This window comes from Daphnia magna, linkage group LG7 (assembly GCF_020631705.1).
Source record: "Daphnia magna isolate NIES linkage group LG7, ASM2063170v1.1, whole genome shotgun sequence".
In the NCBI taxonomy this organism is placed as follows: domain Eukaryota; kingdom Metazoa; phylum Arthropoda; class Branchiopoda; order Diplostraca; family Daphniidae; genus Daphnia; species Daphnia magna.
This window is the reverse complement of record NC_059188.1, coordinates 2708491-2733415: the sequence shown is the minus strand read 5'-3', so window position 1 is coordinate 2733415 and position 24925 is coordinate 2708491. Positions and strand designations below refer to the sequence as shown.

The window sequence follows — 24925 nt, the reverse complement described above, 5'->3', positions numbered from 1 at the left end:
TGTGCCTACGTTAAAATACCTAACTACAACCCCAAAGCATGGTACAAACCCCATGGTACAAACCCCCCTAAATGGACTTCGAATTCTTGCCTCATCGGTCCCGTGCTACTCACGTGCCACCTAGTGCCAACCGAAGAGAACCTTCCCGGTCTTACGGCGGGACTGATACACGTTCCATTCACGATCCGTGATTAACAATAGACCATACGATTTTTCTATTGTAGCGTTTTTCATATGTAAGTATCTATCTAGCATAAACAAGATTCTATTCAATAGATAATAAAAAAGAAGTAACGAATAAAGTTCATTTGTTATTATTGTCAATTCAGTTTATTCTGTTTGCGAAATTTAACATGAAACGTAAACTTGTGCCATAAAGAGCCGTAGCGTTTTGCCAGTCTCTTTGGTACAGTATAAAAGACTTGATAAAACGTTTTTCGTTTGGTAACGGTGTTGGTTCGCTATAGCGCCGTTACTATGCGTGATACCGTATGCGTTACTAATGAGTGTTTATCTAATGCTAATTGCAGGTCGACGATGGATGAAAGAGTGACGCAAGTTTGAATAACGATTGGAATAATGACCACACTGGCTGGTTACATGGAAAGCAAAGGCTATAAACTCCAAATGGAGGAAATTAGGTGTCCACATGAATTATAAACGGTGGATTAATAGGACGCCCAAGCCCATTCTTTTTTCACGTTCTCTGCAGTTAACCATCACAAATATGTTTTAATTCTGTTTTATATAAATCAGGCAGAAATGTAAATAAATTCTTGTCGTGACCCTCGGACTGCTCAAAGTTGTGGTGATGATGCGGCTTTAAGAAGTCGGAATGAGCTGCAGCGAGTTCATCTAAGTTAATGTCCGTTAGGGTAGACTATTAGATTTAGCTGTTTATTTTGTAAACGCATGGGGGGGAATAAGCAGCAATAATTGGGAAGGCGCAATCAAGTAAACTAATCTTAAGGGCCGTTTTCAAAATAAGCCCATAACCCCCAAAACAAAAATTTCAAGATTGAAAAATAGCAAAGAAAAACAATCTTTGTTTTTGGGGGTAACATAGCCTTAACCTCATTCGACCTACCCATCAGCCAGTATTCAATCAACATGGCAAATTTTTACATATTTATATCGTTATGCCTGGCGCCTCTCTCTCTGTATTTCACCTTCAGTCTCTCTCGCTCTCTCCTGTCTTCTTCTCTCTCTCTCTTTAAGCCATCACACCTTCGATTGCTGGGCAAAGCCAGCCACACTTTCCCAGCTAGCCATCTACCCCAGAACGTCTGCACTCGTCTTCGCTGTACTAAACTCAATGCCATCCCTTTTTCTTTTTGCTCTTCTTCCCGCTTCTTCCCTCCTTTTCTCTCCGACGACAATCATTCGTCTGTTTCTCTTGAAGTGGATATAACGTTGCCTTCGAATGAGTTTCCCAGAATCCAATTCATAACAATATAAACTAAAATGATTGCTTGAGTTTTTGTTTTGTTTTACATTTGATTCAAAGTCGGCTTCTACGAGAAAAAGAAAAACATTTTTGCAGTGCGCACAGCGACATCATTTACCCCACAATCTAACAAGGCTGAAAAGATTCCGGTGTGATCAGTTCGATCGAAACTAAAATTGCATTTGTACAATACAAAAGCATTTACTAGATTATAACAGAACAGAACGAATCTGTTCAGGCATGAGTCTTCTTGTCGTTTCTGCCGTTTTCTGTCATCTACAGAAAACAAGGCGAATATGACGTGCACAATACGACATACTGACTGTAGTAACCAACCAGCTAGTCATTTTCACTTCCATACAATCGCCAATTTAACGGGCCGAACGACAGCCATCAAAAGATTTCATATTCATAGAAATATGCTACTCATATGCCACCTGGTGGCAACCGAAGAGTAACTTCTAGGTCTTATGGCGGGATTGGTATACATGTTCCAGTCACGATCCGTGAGTGCAACCGTTTCCGTTTCTATTGTAGCATTTTTTGCGTGTCAAAATTTGTTTAGCATAATTGAGATTCTTAATAATAAGTAACACAGCAAGTGACGAATAAAGTTCATTTTTTATTATTGTCAATCTAGTTCACCGTGTTTGCGAAATTTAGCATTAAAGCTAAACTGACGCCATAATGAGCTGCAGCTTTTTTCGATCATCTATGAGACAGTATAAAAGACTTGATGAAGCAAATTTCGTATGGTAAGTATGATAGGTAAGTATACGCTTAGTGGGGTTGGTGCAGTGGTTCGAGTGATATCAGCTTGCAGCTATCACTTGTGACTCCAAATCACGAACCAAGCACACGGTCATTCCTCCAATAATGTGACCGTACTTAGTGCTCGTTGCATTCGAATCCGTTCGAATCAACGTCCTGACTTTTTCTTTCAGGCACGGGCATGGCCTAGGTGATAGTTCCCGAGGTGATTGAGGTTGGGTTTAATAGTCGTTTGATTTTGATCACAACATTTAGCGTGCACCAAAAATTGGCGACATAGTCTTCAAAGATTCCACGCTGAAAAGGAATAAAGAGTCTGACGATGACTTGCTGTAAAAGCCAATCATGAATTTGAAGAAATGGATACCAAATGATTGCAAAGGTCGCCACTGTGGCAGCGCCAATCTGGACCAAATTCTTTAGTTGGGAGGGAAGTGAGGAACCTTTAGGTTGACAGGAAGCCAGCAAATAGAAGCCAGCAAATAGAAGTATTGCATGATACAACTCCATCTGCTTAAAGTTTAAGGCAGCTGAAAAGGCAATTGCTGCTAACACATTCTTTCCCTGAGAAACAAAAATGATTGCCCACAAGGTCAACCCCAACGAAACACAATTGTACTGAAAATGACCATAATCTATAAGGGTGAGTCCAGAGTGTGAGGACAAAGCAAAGAAAACCCATTTGTACTTATTACTCATCTTCAAGCTTCTAATGTAAAAATAAAGTGCACTGACAAAGAAAATACAATCAGACACAAGGACGGACATCCTCATGAAATATTGGTGGTCAAAGTTTTCAAATCCCTGAGACACATGGAGTTTTACATAGTCTTGGTTGATTTTCTTAGCCACCGATCCAGTTAGGTAGCTTTGATATGCTGTGAGAGGAGGGTAATCCAGTCCCCAGTACAATAAATCATTGTCTGTTGTATTTCTATACCTGATGAGATGGATATCCTATGAATAATATCAGCCAACCTATCTCGACATCAAACCTACCAATCCTGTATGGGTAAGTTAACCGTAATTTCCATCCAATGTCTTTGAGCTTCATAATCTCCAAATTTTGGAGGTTGATTTTTGCCAGAATATGGGAAAACTGAGACACCCAGTTTAATGATGATTGTAGTCAAAGCAATCACTTCTAACTTGTAAGGGACCTCCATAGTGAATCCTTACTACGCTATGACTACTATGACGAAAATCACTAAAAATAAATAACAAAACGAAAAAACCAAACAAAAAAACAAAAATAGCTGAGTTAATTTAGTGTCTTCAAGTCGCAGCCTGCAATTATGGGTAAAGTATACATTTCAACTTGTCTCATCCTTTTTGTGTGTTAATATGACAATGCAATTGTTGAGTTAAAGGATTTGTATGTTGTATATAGAGGTGGATTGATTGTTGAAAGTTTTGATGACTGCAATTATGTAACTGATTTATTAAAACCAATGGTTTGATTGCAGCAGCTTTTTATGGTATTATGCTGCTACTGGCTGTCGTGTCACTGATGGCTGGGTGGACCATGGGTGTGCCGATGGATTCGTCTTCTTCCGAGTACGGTAGTTATTCATACCAGACGACTACTGCTGCGCCGTACTACACCACTGCTGCGCCGTACAACACCACGACGTATGCTGCCCCCAGTTATTACACTACAAAGGCGCCCGAGTACTACCCCACAACATATGCGGCCCCCACTTACTACACCGAGGCTCCCAAGTATTACAGCACCAAGGCTCCTGAATACTACACCACCACGTATGCAGCTCCGACTTACTATACGGAGGAACCAAAATACTACTCCGCACCGAGCTATTACACAGAAGCGCCAGTATATTACACGACAACGTATGCCACTCCAAGCTACTACACCGAGGCTCCCACCTACTATACCACAAAGGCCCCTGAGTATTACACCACAACTTACGCTTCACCAGTTTACTACACCGAGGCCCCAAAATATTACTCTGCTCCAAGCTACACTGACAACCGTGTCGTACTACACAACTACAGAGGCGCCCAACTATTACGTAGCACCAACTTACTACACTGAAGCCGCCCCATCTTACTACTCCGAGCCGACCTACTACACTGAAGCCCCGAAGAACTACGCTGCCCCAAGTTACTACACCACGACTGCTCCTTCGTACTACGTCGAACCTAGCTACTACACCACAACTTATGCTGCTCAATCTTACTATACTGAGGCTGCTGAATACTACACAACTAAAGCCCCGGAGTATTATACGACGAAAGCTGAATACTACACCACCACTTACGCCGCTCCAGCTTATTACACTGAGGCTCCGCAATACTACACAAAAAAGGCATCCGAATACACAACGTATGGTGCCCCAAGCTACTACACCGAGGCCCCCAAGTACTACACCACCACTTACGCTGCTCCAGTTTACTACACTGAGGCTCCCAAATATTCGGCTCCACAATACACTACAACATATGCTGCCCCAAGCTATTATACAGAAGCCCCGAAGTACTACACTACAACATATGCCGCTCCGGTTTACTACACCGAAGCTCCTCAACAACCTATGCTACTCCCGGCTACTACACCGAGGCTCCAGCTTACTACACAACTACCTATGCAACCCCATCCTACTACACTGATGCTCCCAAGTACTATTAATCGTGAAAATTGCGCTGTCCATCAAGCTCGATGATGGAATATTCCGATTTGATTTTATCATTTACAGTCCTCGTTCCAAAATAAGTATTTCCATTTATGCATTCACTAGTCGTTTTCCATACGAATGTTTCCAAATGAATTGTTGAATACAGATACAATGCCGTTAACAAATCCCCTCGTTCTTTTTATTTTGTATCAAATAAAGCTAATGAAAGCGATTTGTTTCCCTACAACATTGTAATTGCTGAACGCATTTATACACTAGAACATTAGTGAGATTTACATCATTGGTATTCATCAGTCTGGTATAATTTATATAGCTATTTAGTTGCGTAGCATAGAACATTGCTTCAATTGATTGCATTTGCCAATTAACATTGAATTGGGCAAGGTTGAAATCCACTTATCTTTACCGTTTTTAATTGCGTAGCAGGATGTAGCGTAAAATTTTTTAGTTTGCATTTCCATCACTAATGTTAATTTCCTAATTTCAATCTGAAATTCCCTTAAAAGGAAATGCTCAAATATTCGGACTAGATGTTAGAAGTTTTGGTTAGCCAGTTTGGATTTTAGTTATTGAAAAAGAAAAAAAAGAAAAAAAAGGGTTGCGCTAAGCACTTGATTGACTTGTTATCGAGTAACCTCCAGACCTGCCCGGACGGAGATCATATTGCTGTACTATATGATCCACATCGTGACATCAGCTGAGGGCTCTTACCTCTCTATTCAGTCTTGCATTGCAATGGGGGCCAATCCCATTCCAACGCTTGACCTTTCGAGTTGTAATTGGGAGTCAAGTAAGTCTGTATTCATTTGTTGGAAGACAAACCTCTTTTTTTGTTTCCGACGCCTGTTAAGCATCTTGGTCATGACACAATAAAGTATCGTTTTCCAGCGGAGGAGAATATAAGAAGAATCATGATTGTAGCACACAGTTCCAGCGTTTTCCTTCTCTTGTCCTTACACAAAAAAAAAAAAAAAAAAAGGGAAAATAATCTGAATAACAAAGGACGTGTTTGGATTCTCTTGTGTGTGTGTGTGTGTGTGTGATGCTAATCACACAAGTTTCCCTTCTATGGAGGTTTCTGCGTAATTTATATTTTCGACATACACCCACACTCGCTGCATCATATAGTGCAATCGAAAAGGATCAGACACGGCGATGATGTGATCGTTAACGTAAACCAACCTAGCGCAGTTGAAACCATGACGATGTGATTAATAAATTCTGAGAAAAAAGCTACCCAAAATAATTCGGGCGGGAAATAACAGAACACACCCTGGCGGGGTACTTTTGGTGTAACAAGTAATTGCTATCTATATGTTGAAATAAAGATTGCTTGCTTTTGGGTAGATCTAGTGAAGCTTTAGTTTAGAAAATATCTTGTCGTTTTCAAAAAGTTATCACAGCCTCAAATTTCAAATAAAGCTAAGAAATTTATCTACGCAGACTCAAGTCATAGCTACAACTGGATAAGGAATTAAAAGAGGCAATATTACCTTTCTGATTATGATGCAAACTGATGTATTCCAGAATAGGCCAATGTCAGCAGCTCAATTCATTTTCCTCCTGAATTTTTTTCCACATCGGTTGACCTGTCAAGAAAATTAGGCATCAACATCATCAAATCCATTCGTGCGGCACTGGTTAACTGTGTTTGTTATAAAGCTTTGTATACCTAAAAGGCATTGATGTAATCAGATTAGAAAGATTAGGCTATATCCAGAATCGACAACACACACGATTAACTTACTAGGATACCTTGCGTGGAAAGTGTTCACAAAGAGTTGAGCCTCTTCTTCCCCGACTTCCAACTGTTCGGCTAAACTTTTACATCCCATGCCGTAAACAATCCCGTAGCAGATTTGTTTCGCTTTTTGCCTTTCATCGTCTCTGACTTCTTCTTGCTTTTTCTTTTTCCAAACCGATACAACATCGCCATCGGGTTGGCTAGAACAGAACAAAGACCTGCGTCTTCGCTCAAATGCGCCAATATTCGAAGTTCCAACTGAGAATAATCCGCCGAAAGCAAGATAGTTCCTATATTTGAAGTACAAACTTTTTTTTTTTTTTTTTTTTTTTTTTTTTTTTTTTTTTTTTTTTTTTTTTTTTTTTTTTTTGGGGCTTTTGGGGGGGCCTTTTAAAACCTTTTGGGTTTTTTTTTTTTTTTTTTTTTTTTTTGGGGGGGGGGGGGGGGGGGGTTTTTTTTTTTTTTTTTTTTTGGGGTGGGGGGGGGGTGTGGGGGGGGGGGGGGGGGGGGGGGGGGGGGGGGTGTTATCCCGGGGGGGGTGGGGGGGGTTAAAAAGCCCCCCCACCCAAGCCTTTTTCACCCCCCCCCCCCCCCCCCCAAAAAAAACTTATTAAAAATTAACATGCCATCAATGCCCACTTAAGCAGACAGCAGACAGCCATCAAAAGATTTCATAGAAATATGCTACTCATATGCCACCTGGTGGCAACCGAAGAGTAACTTCTAGGTCTTATGGCGGGATTGCTATACTTGTTCCAGTCACGATCCGTGAGTGCAACCGTTTCCGTTTCTATTGTAGCATTTTTTGCGTGTCAAAATTTGTTTAGCATAATTGAGATTCTTAATAATAAGTAACACAGCAAGTGACGAATAAAGTTCATTTTTTATTATTGTCAATCTAGTTCAGCGTGTTTGCGAAATTTAGCATTAAAGCCAAACTGACGCCATAATGAGCTGTAGCTCTTTTGGATCAACTATGAGACAGTATAAAAGACTTGATGAAGCCTTAAGTATGATAGGTAAGTATTGAAACTCGAGTAGGAAGAAAGTCGGTTTTGGGAGTTGCCACCCCCCGCTAAACAAGTAAATTTGACGTGAGTCCCGGTTGCAGTCCCGATAGTTTCGAAATTATCTACCCACGGGGTAGTAACGTAGAAACGATTAGGACTGTGCGAAGGTTCACGTAAATGGTCAGGTGGGGCATTCTTCTGCTAAGAATTGGGGAAGTAAATCGAAGTTGCCCAGTTTACTTGAGTTTTCACACTCATTTTCTTTGTGTACTTTGCGTCCATCAGCATGTACCATAATTCCATTCAATGAGGAACTAACTTCCGCCTCGGTCTACGGACCAAAAAGGAGCACGGGCATGGCCTAGGTGGCAGTTCCCTACGGCGCTCAACCGTGAACTTTTTGAGATCTAAAAAAAAAAAACAAAAACAAAAAAAAAATCTTTTTGCATTATAGTTCCATCTTGAAGTAATATCATAAGCGTTTTGTTATATTTTGCATTTAGCGTTCGAATACTTTTCTAATCAAAAACTAAACTTTCGGTTCGTTTTGATTAATGATTTGTCACAACTCAAGAAAAGGGGGAAAAACAAAGCACAGTAGGATGTAATCTCATATCAAATGATCATGTAATGCAAATTCGGTGTGCCTGCTCGTCGACTCCCTTGTTTATCGACGCCTGCCAGCGAAAAAAGTGTGAATGGGAGTGTCCTCATGAAGTTTGTGACCACCCCTGTTATGAGTTTTGTAAACGAGCTCCGTGTGACAAACCGTGCAAGAAAATGTTTCGTTGCGGACATACTTGTAATGGTCTTTGCGGTGAAAGTTGCCCGCCCAAATGCCCATCTTGTGCCTACGTTAAAATACCTAACTACAACCCCAAAGCATGGTACAAACCCCATGGTACAAACCCCCCTAAATGGACTTCGAATTCTTGCCTCATCGGTCCCGTGCTACTCACGTGCCACCTAGTGCCAACCGAAGAGAACCTTCCCGGTCTTACGGCGGGACTGATACACGTTCCATTCACGATCCGTGATTAACAATAGACCATACGATTTTTCTATTGTAGCGTTTTTCATATGTAAGTATCTATCTAGCATAAACAAGATTCTATTCAATAGATAATAAAAAAGAAGTAACGAATAAAGTTCATTTGTTATTATTGTCAATTCAGTTTATTCTGTTTGCGAAATTTAACATGAAACGTAAACTTGTGCCATAAAGAGCCGTAGCGTTTTGCCAGTCTCTTTGGTACAGTATAAAAGACTTGATAAAACGTTTTTCGTTTGGTAACGGTGTTGGTTCGCTATAGCGCCGTTACTATGCGTGATACCGTATGCGTTACTAATGAGTGTTTATCTAATGCTAATTGCAGGTCGACGATGGATGAAAGAGTGACGCAAGTTTGAATAAACGATTGGAATAATGACCACACTGGCTGGTTACATGGAAAGCAAAGGCTATAAACTCCAAATGGAGGAAATTAGGTGTCCACATGAATTATAAACGGTGGATTAATAGGACGCCCAAACCCATTCTTTTTCACGTTCTCTGCAGTTAACCATCACAAATATGTTTTAATTCTGTTTTATATAAATCAGGCAGAAATGTAAATAAATTCTTGTCGTGACCCTCGGACTGCTCAAAGTTGTGGTGATGATGCGGCTTTAAGAAGTCGGAATGAGCTGCAGCGAGTTCATCTAAGTTAATGTCCGTTAGGGTAGACTATTAGATTTAGCTGTTTATTTTGTAAACGCATGGGGGGAATAAGCAGCAATAATTGGGAAGGCGCAATCAAGTAAACTAATCTTAAGGGCCGTTTTCAAAATAAGCCCATAACCCCCAAAACAAAAATTTCAAGATTGAAAAATAGCAAAGAAAAACAATCTTTGTTTTTGGGGTAACATAGCCTTAACCTCATTCGACCTACCCATCAGCCAGTATTCAATCAACATGGCAAATTTTTACATATTTATATCGTTATGCCTGGCGCCTCTCTCTCTGTATTTCACCTTCAGTCTCTCTCGCTCTCTCCTGTCTTCTTCTCTCTCTCTCTTTAAGCCATCACACCTTCGATTGCTGGGCAAAGCCAGCCACACTTTCCCAGCTAGCCATCTACCCCAGAACGTCTGCACTCGTCTTCGCTGTACTAAACTCAATGCCATCCCTTTTTCTTTTTGCTCTTCTTCCCGCTTCTTCCCTCCTTTTCTCTCCGACGACAATCATTCGTCTGTTTCTCTTGAAGTGGATATAACGTTGCCTTCGAATTAGTTTCCCAGAATCCAATTCATAACAATATAAACTAAAATGATTGCTTGAGTTTTTGTTTTGTTTTACATTTGATTCAAAGTCGGCTTCTACGAGAAAAAGAAAAACATTTTTGCAGTGCGCACAGCGACATCATTTACCCCACAATCTAACAAGGCTGAAAAGATTCCGGTGTGATCAGTTCGATCGAAACTAAAATTGCATTTGTACAATACAAAAGCATTTACTAGATTATAACAGAACAGAACGAATCTGTTCAGGCATGAGTCTTCTTGTCGTTTCTGCCGTTTTCTGTCATCTACAGAAAACAATCTGGGGGGGGGGGTTTTAAAAATTTTTTTTTTTTTTTTTTATTTTGGGGGGGGGTTGTTTTTTTTTTTTTTTTTTTTTTTTTTTATTTTTTTTTTTTTTTTTTTTTGGAAAAAAAAATTGGGGGGGGGGGGGCGGCGGGGGGGGGTCCGGTTTTCTTCCCCCCCCATATATTTTTTTTTATTTTTCTTTTTTTTTCTAGGGGGATTATTTTTTTTGTTGTTGTTTGTTGTTGAAAGAGGTTTTTGTTTTGTACCTACTCTCGAACTTCTTTTTTTTTTGTTGGGCTTACAAAAAGGGCGAAGAATATGACGTGCACAATACGACATACTGACTGTAGTAACCAACCAGCTAGTCATTTTCACTTCCATACAATCGCCAATTTAACGGGCCGAACGACAGCCATCAAAAGATTTCATATTCATAGAAATATGCTACTCATATGCCACCTGGTGGCAACCGAAGAGTAACTTCTAGGTCTTATGGCGGGATTGGTATACATGTTCCAGTCACGATCCGTGAGTGCAACCGTTTCCGTTTCTATTGTAGCATTTTTTGCGTGTCAAAATTTGTTTAGCATAATTGAGATTCTTAATAATAAGTAACACAGCAAGTGACAAATAAAGTTCATTTTTTATTATTGTCAATCTAGTTCACCGTGTTTGCGAAATTTAGCATTAAAGCTAAACTGACGCCATAATGAGCTGCAGCTTTTTTCGATCATCTATGAGACAGTATAAAAGACTTGATGAAGCAAATTTCGTATGGTAAGTATGATAGGTAAGTATACGCTTAGTGGGGTTGGTGCAGTGGTTCGAGTGATATCAGCTTGCAGCTATCACTTGTGACTCCAAATCACGAACCAAGCACACGGTCATTCCTCCAATAATGTGACCGTACTTAGTGCTCGTTGCATTCGAATCCGTTCGAATCAACGTCCTGACTTTTTCTTTCAGGCACGGGCATGGCCTAGGTGATAGTTCCCGAGGCGATTGAGGTTGGGTTTAATAGTCGTTTGATTTTGATCACAACATTTAGCGTGCACCAAAAATTGGCGACATAGTCTTCAAAGATTCCACGCTGAAAAGGAATAAAGAGTCTGACGATGACTTGCTGTAATAGCCAATCATGAATTTGAAGAAATGGATACCAAATGATTGCAAAGGTCGCCACTGTGGCAGCGCCAATCTGGACCAAATTCTTTAGTTGGGAGGGAAGTGAGGAACCTTTAGGTTGACAGGAAGCCAGCAAATAGAAGCCAGCAAATAGAAGTATTGCATGATACAACTCCATCTGCTTAAAGTTTAAGGCAGCTGAAAAGGCAATTGCTGCTAACACATTCTTTCCCTGAGAAACAAAAATGATTGCCCACAAGGTCAACCCCAACGAAACACAATTGTACTGAAAATGACCATAATCTATAAGGGTGAGTCCAGAGTGTGAGGACAAAGCAAAGAAAACCCATTTGTACTTATTACTCATCTTCAAGCTTCTAATGTAAAAATAAAGTGCACTGACAAAGAAAATACAATCAGACACAAGGACGGACATCCTCATGAAATATTGGTGGTCAAAGTTTTCAAATCCCTGAGACACATGGAGTTTTACATAGTCTTGGTTGATTTTCTTAGCCACCGATCCAGTTAGGTAGCTTTGATATGCTGTGAGAGGAGGGTAATCCAGTCCCCAGTACAATAAATCATTGTCTGTTGTATTTCTATACCTGATGAGATGGATATCCTATGAATAATATCAGCCAACCTATCTCGACATCAAACCTACCAATCCTGTATGGGTAAGTTAACCGTAATTTCCATCCAATGTCTTTGAGCTTCATAATCTCCAAATTTTGGAGGTTGATTTTTGCCAGAATATGGGAAAACTGAGACACCCAGTTTAATGATGATTGTAGTCAAAGCAATCACTTCTAACTTGTAAGGGACCTCCATAGTGAATCCTTACTACGCTATGACTACTATGACGAAAATCACTAAAAATAAATAACAAAACGAAAAAACCAAACAAAAAAACAAAAATAGCTGAGTTAATTTAGTGTCTTCAAGTCGCAGCCTGCAATTATGGGTAAAGTATACATTTCAACTTGTCTCATCCTTTTTTGTGTGTTAATATGACAATGCAATTGTTGAGTTAAAGGATTTGTATGTTGTATATAGAGGTGGATTGATTGTTGAAAGTTTTGATGACTGCAATTATGTAACTGATTTATTAAAACCAATGGTTTGATTGCAGCAGCTTTTTATGGTATTATGCTGCTACTGGCTGTCGTGTCACTGATGGCTGGGTGGACCATGGGTGTGCCGATGGATTCGTCTTCTTCCGAGTACGGTAGTTATTCATACCAGACGACTACTGCTGCGCCGTACTACACCACTGCTGCGCCGTACAACACCACGACGTATGCTGCCCCCAGTTATTACACTACAAAGGCGCCCGAGTACTACCCCACAACATATGCGGCCCCCACTTACTACACCGAGGCTCCCAAGTATTACAGCACCAAGGCTCCTGAATACTACACCACCACGTATGCAGCTCCGACTTACTATACGGAGGAACCAAAATACTACTCCGCACCGAGCTATTACACAGAAGCGCCAGTATATTACACGACAACGTATGCCACTCCAAGCTACTACACCGAGGCTCCCACCTACTATACCACAAAGGCCCTGAGTATTACACCACAACTTACGCTTCACCAGTTTACTACACCGAGGCCCCAAAATATTACTCTGCTCCAAGCTACACTGACAACCGTGTCGTACTACACAACTACAGAGGCGCCCAACTATTACGTAGCACCAACTTACTACACTGAAGCCGCCCCATCTTACTACTCCGAGCCGACCTACTACACTGAAGCCCCGAAGAACTACGCTGCCCCAAGTTACTACACCACGACTGCTCCTTCGTACTACGTCGAACCTAGCTACTACACCACAACTTATGCTGCTCAATCTTACTATACTGAGGCTGCTGAATACTACACAACTAAAGCCCCGGAGTATTATACGACGAAAGCTGAATACTACACCACCACTTACGCCGCTCCAGCTTATTACACTGAGGCTCCGCAATACTACACAAAAAAGGCATCCGAATACACAACGTATGGTGCCCCAAGCTACTACACCGAGGCCCCCAAGTACTACACCACCACTTACGCTGCTCCAGTTTACTACACTGAGGCTCCCAAATATTCGGCTCCACAATACACTACAACATATGCTGCCCCAAGCTATTACACAGAAGCCCCGAAGTACTACACTACAACATATGCCGCTCCGGTTTACTACACCGAAGCTCCTCAACAACCTATGCTACTCCCGGCTACTACACCGAGGCTCCAGCTTACTACACAACTACCTATGCAACCCCATCCTACTACACTGATGCTCCCAAGTACTATTAATCGTGAAAATTGCGCTGTCCATCAAGCTCGATGATGGAATATTCAGATTTGATTTTATCATTTACAGTCCTCGTTCCAAAATAAGTATTTCCATTTATGCATTCACTAGTCGTTTTCCATACGAATGTTTCCAAATGAATTGTTGAATACAGATACAATGCCGTTAACAAATCCCCTCGTTCTTTTTATTTTGTATCAAATAAAGCTAATGAAAGCGATTTGTTTCCCTACAACATTGTAATTGCTGAACGCATTTATACACTAGAACATTAGTGAGATTTACATCATTGGTATTCATCAGTCTGGTATAATTTATATAGCTATTTAGTTGCGTAGCATAGAACATTGCTTCAATTGATTGCATTTGCCAATTAACATTGAATTGGGCAAGGTTGAAATCCACTTATCTTTACCGTTTTTAATTGCGTAGCAGGATGTAGCGTAAAATTTTTTAGTTTGCATTTCCATCACTAATGTTAATTTCCTAATTTCAATCTGAAATTCCCTTAAAAGGAAATGCTCAAATATTCGGACTAGATGTTAGAAGTTTTGGTTAGCCAGTTTGGATTTTAGTTATTGAAAAAGAAAAAAAAGAAAAAAAAGGGTTGCGCTAAGCACTTGATTGACTTGTTATCGAGTAACCTCCAGACCTGCCCGGACGGAGATCATATTGCTGTACTATATGATCCACATCGTGACATCAGCTGAGGGCTCTTACCTCTCTATTCAGTCTTGCATTGCAATGGGGGCCAATCCCATTCCAACGCTTGACCTTTCGAGTTGTAATTGGGAGTCAAGTAAGTCTGTATTCATTTGTTGGAAGACAAACCTCTTTTTTTTGTTTCCGACGCCTGTTAAGCATCTTGGTCATGACACAATAAAGTATCGTTTTCCAGCGGAGGAGAATATAAGAAGAATCATGATTGTAGCACACAGTTCCAGCGTTTTCCTTCTCTTGTCCTTACACATAAAAAAAAAAAAAAAAGGGAAAATAATCTGAATAACAAAGGATGTGTTTGGATTCTCTTGTGTGTGTGTGTGTGTGTGTGATGCTAATCACACAAGTTTCCCTTCTATGGAGGTTTCTGCGTAATTTATATTTTCGACATACACCCACACTCGCTGCATCATATAGTGCAATCGAAAAGGATCAGACACGGCGATGATGTGATCGTTAACGTAAACCAACCTAGCGCAGTTGAAACCATGACGATGTGATTAATAAATTCTGAGAAAAAAGCTACCCAAAATAATTCGGGCGGGAAATAACAGAACACACCCTGGCGGGGTACTTTTGGTGTAACAAGTAATTGCTATCTATATGTTGAAATAAAGATTGCTTGCTTTTGGGTAGATCTAGTGAAGCTTTAGTTTAGAAAATATCTTGTCGTTTTCAAAAAGTTATCACAGCCTCAAATTTCAAATAAAGCTAAGAAATTTATCTACGCAGACTCAAGTCATAGCTACAACTGGATAAGGAATTAAAAGAGGCAATATTACCTTTCTGATTATGATGCAAACTGATGTATTCCAGAATAGGCCAATGTCAGCAGCTCAATTCATTTTCCTCCTGAATTTTTTTCCACATCGGTTGACCTGTCAAGAAAATTAGGCATCAACATCATCAAATCCATTCGTGCGGCACTGGTTAACTGTGTTTGTTATAAAGCTTTGTATACCTAAAAGGCATTGATGTAATCAGATTAGAAAGATTAGGCTATATCCAGAATCGACAACACACACGATTAACTTACTAGGATACCTTGCGTGGAAAGTGTTCACAAAGAGTTGAGCCTCTTCTTCCCCGACTTCCAACTGTTCGGCTAAACTTTTACATCCCATGCCGTAAACAATCCCGTAGCAGATTTGTTTCGCTTTTTGCCTTTCATCGTCTCTGACTTCTTCTTGCTTTTTCTTTTTCCAAACCGATACAATGCCGCGGAAAACATCGCCATCGGGTTGGCTAGAACAGAACAAAGACCTGCGTCTTCGCTCAAATGCGCCAATATTCGAAGTTCCAACTGAGAATAATCCGCCGAAAGCAAGATAGTTCCTATATTTGAAGTACAAACTTTTTAAAAATTAACATGCCATCAATGCCCACTTAAGCAGACAGCAGACAGCCATCAAAAGATTTCATAGAAATATGCTACTCATATGCCACCTGGTGGCAACCGAAGAGTAACTTCTAGGTCTTATGGCGGGATTGCTATACTTGTTCCAGTCACGATCCGTGAGTGCAACCGTTTCCGTTTCTATTGTAGCATTTTTTGCGTGTCAAAATTTGTTTAGCATAATTGAGATTCTTAATAATAAGTAACACAGCAAGTGACGAATAAAGTTCATTTTTTATTATTGTCAATCTAGTTCAGCGTGTTTGCGAAATTTAGCATTAAAGCCAAACTGACGCCATAATGAGCTGTAGCTCTTTTGGATCAACTATGAGACAGTATAAAAGACTTGATGAAGCCTTAAGTATGATAGGTAAGTATTGAAACTCGAGTAGGAAGAAAGTCGGTTTTGGGAGTTGCCACCCCCGCTAAACAAGTAAATTTGACGTGAGTCCCGGTTGCAGTCCCGATAGTTTCGAAATTATCTACCCACGGGGTAGTAACGTAGAAACGATTAGGACTGTGCGAAGGTTCACGTAAATGGTCAGGTGGGGCATTCTTCTGCTAAGAATTGGGGAAGTAAATCGAAGTTGCCCAGTTTACTTGAGTTTTCACACTCATTTTCTTTGTGTACTTTGCGTCCATCAGCATGTACCATAATTCCATTCAATGAGGAACTAACTTCCGCCTCGGTCTACGGACCAAAAAGGAGCACGGGCATGGCCTAGGTGGCAGTTCCCTACGGCGCTCAACCGTGAACTTTTTGAGATCTAAAAAAAAAAACAAAAACAAAAAAAAATCTTTTTGCATTATAGTTCCATCTTGAAGTAATATCATAAGCGTTTTGTTATATTTTGCATTTAGCGTTCGAATACTTTTCTAATCAAAAACTAAACTTTCGGTTCGTTTTGATTAATGATTTGTCACAACTCAAGAAAAGGGGGAAAAACAAAGCACAGTAGGATGTAATCTCATATCAAATGATCATGTAATGCAAATTCGGTGTGCCTGCTCGTCGACTCCCTTGTTTATCGACGCCTGCCAGCGAAAAAAGTGTGAATGGGAGTGTCCTCATGAAGTTTGTGACCACCCCTGTTATGAGTTTTGTAAACGAGCTCCGTGTGACAAACCGTGCAAGAAAATGTTTCGTTGCGGACATACTTGTAATGGTCTTTGCGGTGAAAGTTGCCCGCCCAAATGCCCATCTTGTGCCTACGTTAAAATACCTAACTACAACCCCAAAGCATGGTACAAACCCCATGGTACAAACCCCCCCTAAATGGACTTCGAATTCTTGCCTCATCGGTCCCGTGCTACTCACGTGCCACCTAGTGCCAACCGAAGAGAACCTTCCCGGGGCCGTATTCTAGCCTTGACTTAAGCATGGAATTTTTTCTTAACTTACTGTTTTTTGCTTAAAAATCCAATTTATGCTTGGATTTACCTAAAACCGTATTCTAGCTTTTCTCAACTCACCTTTTTTTCTTAAGAAATATTTTGAACTTGTCTTTTAAAACTTAAGATAGCAAATTTTTGTAAGCCAACTATTAGTTGGCTTACAGCGGTTATTTTCTTAAAATTCCGTGCTAAGGCTAATGCTTACAGCTATTGTTGTCCTAGTTTTTAGTATTTTCACGTGTCATTGTTTTGATTATCAAGTAACAACATCTAGTGGTCTAGTGAGAATTGAAGATGAATAACATCGACGAGTTCGAACGTCACTTTGATGTTTTGAACGAAGTTTTAAATAGTGACAATGACAGTGATGCGAATGAGGATGAATTGTATGAAAAACGAATAGAAGTGAGAAGGAGAATGGTTCCGTTTTATCGTAAACGTGCTGATATTTTTGATCTATTTGACGATAATAAAATTTACAAAGTATTTAGATTCGATAAAGCTTCTATTTGGTATATCGAAGGTATTCTCTATTTCATATTATTAGTAGTCTTAAGCTACTACAACATTTCCATGTGTATTAACTGTTGCATTGGCTGATTAACCATAGGAATCATTTCCAACAAATTGGGCCGCAAGTTGTTTGTAGACCAATTACAATCAACAATCAAGTTTACATTAAACTAATAAGCAACACAATTATAGCTAAGTTAACTTTCTTGCGATGTACTAATCAACTAAAGTTTCTATTTGGAATGACGACCACGCTTTTTCTTTTATTGATGGGGCCATTTCAATCTCGTAAGTCTATCACTAGCACAATAAACACAGTTCAAGATACCAAAACTGTCAATCAAAGAGTCTTATAACTTTAAAAATACTAACTAGATTCTAGCTCTAGCAGACGCCTTGTAATAATAATAAAGTAAACAGCATCTATTACTATACGCAATGTCATGAAACGAATATTCTTATTGGTCGCTATAAGGTCCGCCCTCTAAGAAAATAAAAAATTCTATGCTTGAAAAATCTGATCTTAGAATTTGAACTTACACTAAGTTCAGAAATAAAAGTAAGAAAATTTAAGCTAGAATACGTGTTTATTGAAATGACGAACTTCCATTTTTTCCTTACTTACGTGAGGAAATTTTATAAGAAATTTTAGTAAGTTTAAGACCAGAATTTAAGCCAAGGCTAGAATACGGCCCCCGGTCTTACGGCGGGACTGATACACGTTCCATTCACGATCCGTGATTAACAATAGACCATACGATTTTTCTATTGTAGCGTTTTTCATATGTAAGTATCTATCTAGCATAAACAAGATTCTATTCAATAGATAATAAAAAAGAAGTAACGAATAAAGTTCATTTGTTATTATTGTCAATTCAGTTTATTCTGTTTGCGAAATTTAACATGAAACGTAAACTTGTGCCATAAAGAGCCGTAGCGTTTTGCCAGTCTCTTTGGTACAGTATAAAAGACTTGATAAAACGTTTTTCGTTTGGTAACGGTGTTGGTTCGCTATAGCGCCGTTACTATGCGTGATACCGTATGCGTTACTAATGAGTGTTTATCTAATGCTAATTGCAGGTCGACGATGGATGAAAGAGTGACGCAAGTTTGAATAAAGATTGGAATAATGACCACACTGGCTGGTTACATGGAAAGCAAAGGCTATAAACTCCAAATGGAGGAAATTAGGTGTCCACATGAATTATAAACGGTGGATTAATAGGACGCCCAAACCCATTCTTTTTCACGTTCTCTGCAGTTAACCATCACAAATATGTTTTAATTCTGTTTTATATAAATCAGGCAGAAATGTAAATAAATTCTTGTCGTGACCCTCGGACTGCTCAAAGTTGTGGTGATGATGCGGCTTTAAGAAGTCGGAATGAGCTGCAGCGACTTCATCTAAGTTAATGTCCGTTAGGGTAGACTATTAGATTTAGCTGTTTATTTTGTAAACGCATGGGGGGAATAAGCAGCAATAATTGGGAAGGCGCAATCAAGTAAACTAATCTTAAGGGCCGTTTTCAAAATAAGCCCATAACCCCCAAAACAAAAATTTCAAGATTGAAAAATAGCAAAGAAAAACAATCTTTGTTTTTGGGGGTAACATAGCCTTAACCTCATTCGACCTACCCATCAGCCAGTATTCAATCAACATGGCAAATTTTTACATATTTATATCGTTATGCCTGGCGCCTCTCTCTCTGTATTTCACCTTCAGTCTCTCTCGCTCTCTCCTGTCTTCTTCTCTCTCTCTCTTTAAGCCATCACACCTTCGATTGCTGGGCAAAGCCAGCCACACTTTCCCAGCTAGCCATCTACCCCAGAACGTCTGCACTCGTCTTCGCTGTACTAAACTCAATGCCATCCCTTTTTCTTTTTGCTCTTCTTCCCGCTTCTTCCCTCCTTTTCTCTCCGACGACAATCATTCGTCTGTTTCTCTTGAAGTGGATATAACGTTGCCTTCGAATTAGTTTCCCAGAATCCAATTCATAACAATATAAACTAAAATGATTGCTTGAGTTTTTGTTTTGTTTTACATTTGATTCAAAGTCGGCTTCTACGAGAAAAAGAAAAACATTTTTGCAGTGCGCACAGCGACATCATTTACCCCACAATCTAACAAGGCTGAAAAGATTCCGGTGTGATCAGTTCGATCGAAACTAAAATTGCATTTGTACAATACAAAAGCATTTACTAGATTATAACAGAACAGAACGAATCTGTTCAGGCATGAGTCTTCTTGTCGTTTCTGCCGTTTTCTGTCATCTACAGAAAACAAGGCGAATATGACGTGCACAATACGACATACTGACTGTAGTAACCAACCAGCTAGTCATTTTCACTTCCATACAATCGCCAATGTAACGGGCCGAACGACAGCCATCAAAAGATTTCATATTCATAGAAATATGCTACTCATATGCCACCTGGTGGCAACCGAAGAGTAACTTCTAGGTCTTATGGCGGGATTGGTATACATGTTCCAGTCACGATCCGTGAGTGCAACCGTTTCCGTTTCTATTGTAGCATTTTTTGCGTGTCAAAATTTGTTTAGCATAATTGAGATTCTTAATAATAAGTAACACAGCAAGTGACGAATAAAGTTCATTTTTTATTATTGTCAATCTAGTTCACCGTGTTTGCGAAATTTAGCATTAAAGCTAAACTGACGCCATAATGAGCTGCAGCTTTTTTCGATCATCTATGAGACAGTATAAAAGACTTGATGAAGCAAATTTCGTATGGTAAGTATGATAGGTAAGTATACGCTTAGTCGGGTTGGTGCAGTGGTTCGAGTGATATCAGCTTGCAGCTATCACTTGTGACTCCAAATCACGAACCAAGCACACGGTCATTCCTCCAATAATGTGACCGTACTTAGTGCTCGTTGCATTCGAATCCGTTCGAATCAACGTCCTGACTTTTTCTTTCAGGCACGGGCATGGCCTAGGTGATAGTTCCCGAGGCGATTGAGGTTGGGTTTAATAGTCGTTTGATTTTGATCACAACATTTAGCGTGCACCAAAAATTGGCGACATAGTCTTCAAAGATTCCACGCTGAAAAGGAATAAAGAGTCTGACGATGACTTGCTGTAAAAGCCAATCATGAATTTGAAGAAATGGATACCAAATGATTGCAAAGGTCGCCACTGTGGCAGCGCCAATCTGGACCAAATTCTTTAGTTGGGAGGGAAGTGAGGAACCTTTAGGTTGACAGGAAGCCAGCAAATAGAAGCCAGCAAATAGAAGTATTGCATGATACAACTCCATCTGCTTAAAGTTTAAGGCAGCTGAAAAGGCAATTGCTGCTAACACATTCTTTCCCTGAGAAACAAAAATGATTGCCCACAAGGTCAACCCCAACGAAACACAATTGTACTGAAAATGACCATAATCTATAAGGGTGAGTCCAGAGTGTGAGGACAAAGCAAAGAAAACCCATTTGTACTTATTACTCATCTTCAAGCTTCTAATGTAAAAATAAAGTGCACTGACAAAGAAAATACAATCAGACACAAGGACGGACATCCTCATGAAATATTGGTGGTCAAAGTTTTCAAATCCCTGAGACACATGGAGTTTTACATAGTCTTGGTTGATTTTCTTAGCCACCGATCCAGTTAGGTAGCTTTGATATGCTGTGAGAGGAGGGTAATCCAGTCCCCAGTACAATAAATCATTGTCTGTTGTATTTCTATACCTGATGAGATGGATATCCTATGAATAATATCAGCCAACCTATCTCGACATCAAACCTACCAATCCTGTATGGGTAAGTTAACCGTAATTTCCATCCAATGTCTTTGAGCTTCATAATCTCCAAATTTTGGAGGTTGATTTTTGCCAGAATATGGGAAAACTGAGACACCCAGTTTAATGATGATTGTAGTCAAAGCAATCACTTCTAACTTGTAAGGGACCTCCATAGTGAATCCTTACTACGCTATGACTACTATGACGAAAATCACTAAAAATAAATAACAAAACGAAAAAACCAAACAAAAAAACAAAAATAGCTGAGTTAATTTAGTGTCTTCAAGTCGCAGCCTGCAATTATGGGTAAAGTATACATTTCAACTTGTCTCATCCTTTTTGTGTGTTAATATGACAATGCAATTGTTGAGTTAAAGGATTTGTATGTTGTATATAGAGGTGGATTGATTGTTGAAAGTTTTGATGACTGCAATTATGTAACTGATTTATTAAAACCAATGGTTTGATTGCAGCAGCTTTTTATGGTATTATGCTGCTACTGGCTGTCGTGTCACTGATGGCTGGGTGGACCATGGGTGTGCCGATGGATTCGTCTTCTTCCGAGTACGGTAGTTATTCATACCAGACGACTACTGCTGCGCCGTACTACACCACTGCTGCGCCGTACAACACCACGACGTATGCTGCCCCCAGTTATTACACTACAAAGGCGCCCGAGTACTACCCCACAACATATGCGGCCCCCACTTACTACACCGAGGCTCCCAAGTATTACAGCACCAAGGCTCCTGAATACTACACCACCACGTATGCAGCTCCGACTTACTATACGGAGGAACCAAAATACTACTCCGCACCGAGCTATTACACAGAAGCGCCAGTATATTACACGACAACGTATGCCACTCCAAGCTACTACACCGAGGCTCCCACCTACTATACCACAAAGGCCCCTGAGTATTACACCACAACTTACGCTTCACCAGTTTACTACACCGAGGCCCCAAAATATTACTCTGCTCCAAGCTACACTGACAACCGTGTCGTACTACACAACTACAGAGGCGCCCAACTATTACGTAGCACCAACTTACTACACTGAAGCCGCCCCATCTTACTACTCCGAGCCGACCTACTACACTGAAGCCCCGAAGAACTACGCTGCCCCAAGTTACTACACCACGACTGCTCCTTCGTACTACGTCGAACCTAGCTACTACACCACAACTTATGCTGCTCAATCTTACTATACTGAGGCTGCTGAATACTACACAACTAAAGCCCCGGAGTATTATACGACGAAAGCTGAATACTACACCACCACTTACGCCGCTCCAGCTTATTACACTGAGGCTCCGCAATACTACACAAAAAAGGCATCCGAATACACAACGTATGGTGCCCCAAGCTACTACACCGAGGCCCCCAAGTACTACACCACCACTTACGCTGCTCCAGTTTACTACACTGAGGCTCCCAAATATTCGGCTCCACAATACACTACAACATATGCTGCCCCAAGCTATTATACAGAAGCCCCGAAGTACTACACTACAACATATGCCGCTCCGGTTTACTACACCGAAGCTCCTCAACAACCTATGCTACTCCCGGCTACTACACCGAGGCTCCAGCTTACTACACAACTACCTATGCAACCCCATCCTACTACACTGATGCTCCCAAGTACTATTAATCGTGAAAATTGCGCTGTCCATCAAGCTCGATGATGGAATATTCAGATTTGATTTTATCATTTACAGTCCTCGTTCCAAAATAAGTATTTCCATTTATGCATTCACTAGTCGTTTTCCATACGAATGTTTCCAAATGAATTGTTGAATACAGATACAATGCCGTTAACAAATCCCCTCGTTCTTTTTATTTTGTATCAAATAAAGCTAATGAAAGCGATTTGTTTCCCTACAACATTGTAATTGCTGAACGCATTTATACACTAGAACATTAGTGAGATTTACATCATTGGTATTCATCAGTCTGGTATAATTTATATAGCTATTTAGTTGCGTAGCATAGAACATTGCTTCAATTGATTGCATTTGCCAATTAACATTGAATTGGGCAAGGTTGAAATCCACTTATCTTTACCGTTTTTAATTGCGTAGCAGGATGTAGCGTAAAATTTTTTAGTTTGCATTTCCATCACTAATGTTAATTTCCTAATTTCAATCTGAAATTCCCTTAAAAGGAAATGCTCAAATATTCGGACTAGATGTTGTTGAATATGGTTGAATATAACAAGGCAACAAACTGGGAAGAGCGGCAACGCTGCACAGGGAGAGAAGGGGTAATCCAGAACTTGCTTGTACGTAGACAAGACGGTGTGGCGTATGGTACTCTTGAGAGTAATACACAGATTCCTTTTGCTACAGTTTACTCAAAGTGTGTTAGTTGATAACCAACAGGTTATGGGCCCAGCTATACGCGTAGCTATATTTTTTTAGTTCGGAAAAGTGAATTGAACTGATCTTCGGCGATGGAAAAGGATGGACGCCGCCATGTTGGATGGTGCCTTGATGGCAGAAACTACGAATCATGGAAGTTCGGGATGAAATTGGCACTACAAAGTGATGAGCTCTGGGGAATTGTTGACGGGACTGAACAAAAACCTGATGTGGTAAGAAACAGTTATTATTCTTTGTTGTGTTTCTTGCTAGTTATGTGTTGATGGAAATTGGTGGCCAGCAAGGCCATGAGGCTATGTTGTCAGTATTTTTTTCTTTCCTTTGCTATGGTCTGAGTGAACATCTACAAGACAGTTTAGTGTTTTTCCATATCGTGATGATATGAGAGGGATTCCACATTATGACAATGTGAGAGGGATTCGGCATTGAGAGAATGTGAAGAACCGAGTAGAAAGCTGGTGCTTTTCCACATTGTGACAATGTGAGAGGGATTCCGCATTATGACAATGTGAGGCCGAGCATGGACATCAAAAAAAAAAAAAAAAAAAAAAAGCTAACCAGCCTTCTTCTTTTTTTTTTCTTTTTCTCCTCACTTCAGAGACGCAATGATGCCCAAGTCATTGTGAATGCAGCTGATATCACCAATTGGGAGAAGAAAAACACCAGGGCAATGCAGAACATATTCGGAGCCATTAAAGAAGAACAATCACGAATCCTGATGACCTGCAACTCAGCCAGAGAGATGTGGATCAAACTAGAATCTGAGTATGAAGAAGCTGCCGCTGATAGCATACCATTATTGTGGACCAAGTTTTATGGGTGCACCTTTAGGCAAGGCCAGAGTGTCTCAAGTTTTTTGACAGAACTAGAGCAAATTGCATTTCGTCTGAAGAGCCTCAACATAGCCATTGATGACGAACAAATAATGGCAAAAGTCCTCATGTCACTACCTGCAGAATTCCGTGTCTTTGGCTTTGCTTGGGAAAGTACACCCGTCGCTGAGAAGACTCTAAAAAGGCTCACGACCCGTCTCATTACACTCGACAAGAGCATGAGAAATGATGAAGAAAAACGATCAACTCCTGATGCAGCATTTCTCAGTAAGAATAAAAACGGC

General features: G+C 40.2%; 4 protein-coding genes, 1 long non-coding RNA gene and 2 pseudogenes across 17 annotated transcripts; 4 read left to right on the top strand and 3 right to left on the bottom strand.

The window, feature by feature from the left end:
- Positions 1-78: 78 nt before the first annotated feature.
- LOC123474297 lies at positions 79-785 on the top strand. Its single transcript, XR_006648911.1, has 2 exons — positions 79-236; positions 531-785. It is a non-coding gene; the product is annotated as an uncharacterized LOC123474297 (long non-coding RNA).
- A 1264-nt stretch (positions 786-2049) lies between these two features.
- LOC123474275 (dolichyl pyrophosphate Man9GlcNAc2 alpha-1,3-glucosyltransferase-like) lies at positions 2050-6796 on the bottom strand. Of its 2 annotated transcripts, XM_045176228.1 has the most exons (5): positions 6631-6796; positions 6369-6464; positions 3218-3425; positions 2586-3158; positions 2050-2515 (listed from the first exon to the last, which is right to left on the bottom strand). In XM_045176228.1, the coding sequence occupies exons 3-5, from the start codon at positions 3382-3384 to the stop codon at positions 2470-2472; spliced, it is 786 nt and encodes a 261-aa protein (XP_045032163.1). In that variant the 5' UTR covers positions 3385-3425; positions 6369-6464; positions 6631-6796; the 3' UTR covers positions 2050-2469. The 2 variants fall into 2 exon arrangements, with proteins under 2 accessions (XP_045032163.1, XP_045032162.1); XM_045176227.1 differs by lacking the exons at positions 6369-6464; positions 6631-6796 and having other exon boundaries at positions 2050-3158.
- LOC123474176 lies at positions 3663-5452 on the top strand (annotated as a pseudogene).
- Positions 6797-6804: 8 nt separating the features above from the next.
- On the bottom strand, positions 6805-15796 carry LOC123474273 (dolichyl pyrophosphate Man9GlcNAc2 alpha-1,3-glucosyltransferase-like). 10 transcript variants are annotated; one of them, XR_006648885.1, is made up of 4 exons: positions 15395-15796; positions 15141-15319; positions 11358-11554; positions 10543-11287 (listed from the first exon to the last, which is right to left on the bottom strand). XR_006648885.1 is itself a non-coding variant. In XM_045176223.1 (3 exons), exons 1-3 carry the CDS (start codon positions 12154-12156, stop codon positions 11242-11244), a joined length of 786 nt encoding a protein of 261 aa, XP_045032158.1. In that variant the 3' UTR covers positions 10844-11241. The 10 variants fall into 10 exon arrangements, 2 of the variants coding, with proteins under 2 accessions (XP_045032157.1, XP_045032158.1); XR_006648882.1 differs by having other exon boundaries at positions 10547-11287; positions 15141-15236; positions 15403-15792; XR_006648887.1 differs by lacking the exons at positions 10543-11287; positions 11358-11554 and adding an exon at positions 6805-6909 and having other exon boundaries at positions 15395-15792.
- LOC123474268 (extensin-2-like) lies at positions 12197-14224 on the top strand. The gene has a single exon (XM_045176211.1). The coding sequence runs from the start codon at positions 12475-12477 to the stop codon at positions 13672-13674; it is 1200 nt and encodes a 399-aa protein (XP_045032146.1). The 5' UTR covers positions 12197-12474; the 3' UTR covers positions 13675-14224.
- Positions 15797-20259: 4463 nt separating the features above from the next.
- Positions 20260-21635, bottom strand: LOC123474272 (dolichyl pyrophosphate Man9GlcNAc2 alpha-1,3-glucosyltransferase-like). 3 transcript variants are annotated; one of them, XR_006648880.1, is made up of 3 exons: positions 21428-21635; positions 20436-21368; positions 20260-20369 (listed from the first exon to the last, which is right to left on the bottom strand). XR_006648880.1 is itself a non-coding variant. In XM_045176221.1 (3 exons), the coding sequence occupies exons 1-3, from the start codon at positions 21592-21594 to the stop codon at positions 20680-20682; spliced, it is 786 nt and encodes a 261-aa protein (XP_045032156.1). In that variant the 5' UTR covers positions 21595-21635; the 3' UTR covers positions 20260-20679. The 3 variants fall into 3 exon arrangements, 2 of the variants coding, with proteins under 2 accessions (XP_045032156.1, XP_045032155.1); XM_045176221.1 differs by having other exon boundaries at positions 20260-20725; positions 20796-21368; XM_045176220.1 differs by having other exon boundaries at positions 20260-21368.
- Positions 21636-21872: 237 nt separating this feature from the next.
- Positions 21873-23590, top strand: LOC123474175 (annotated as a pseudogene).
- The last annotated feature ends 1335 nt before the right edge of the window (positions 23591-24925 follow it).

Coding starts and splice junctions, on each gene's coding strand:
- LOC123474275 (XM_045176227.1), bottom strand. CDS start 3,384: ATGGAGGTCCCTTACAAGTTAGAAGTGATTGCTTTGACTACAATCATC. Junction 3,159..3,217: donor AACTTACCCATACAGGATTG/GTAGGTTTGATG, acceptor CCATCTCATCAG/GTATAGAAATACAACAGACA.
- LOC123474273 (XM_045176222.1), bottom strand. CDS start 12,156: ATGGAGGTCCCTTACAAGTTAGAAGTGATTGCTTTGACTACAATCATC. Junction 11,931..11,989: donor AACTTACCCATACAGGATTG/GTAGGTTTGATG, acceptor CCATCTCATCAG/GTATAGAAATACAACAGACA.
- LOC123474268 (XM_045176211.1), top strand. CDS start 12,475: ATGCTGCTACTGGCTGTCGTGTCACTGATGGCTGGGTGGACCATGGGT.
- LOC123474272 (XM_045176220.1), bottom strand. CDS start 21,594: ATGGAGGTCCCTTACAAGTTAGAAGTGATTGCTTTGACTACAATCATC. Junction 21,369..21,427: donor AACTTACCCATACAGGATTG/GTAGGTTTGATG, acceptor CCATCTCATCAG/GTATAGAAATACAACAGACA.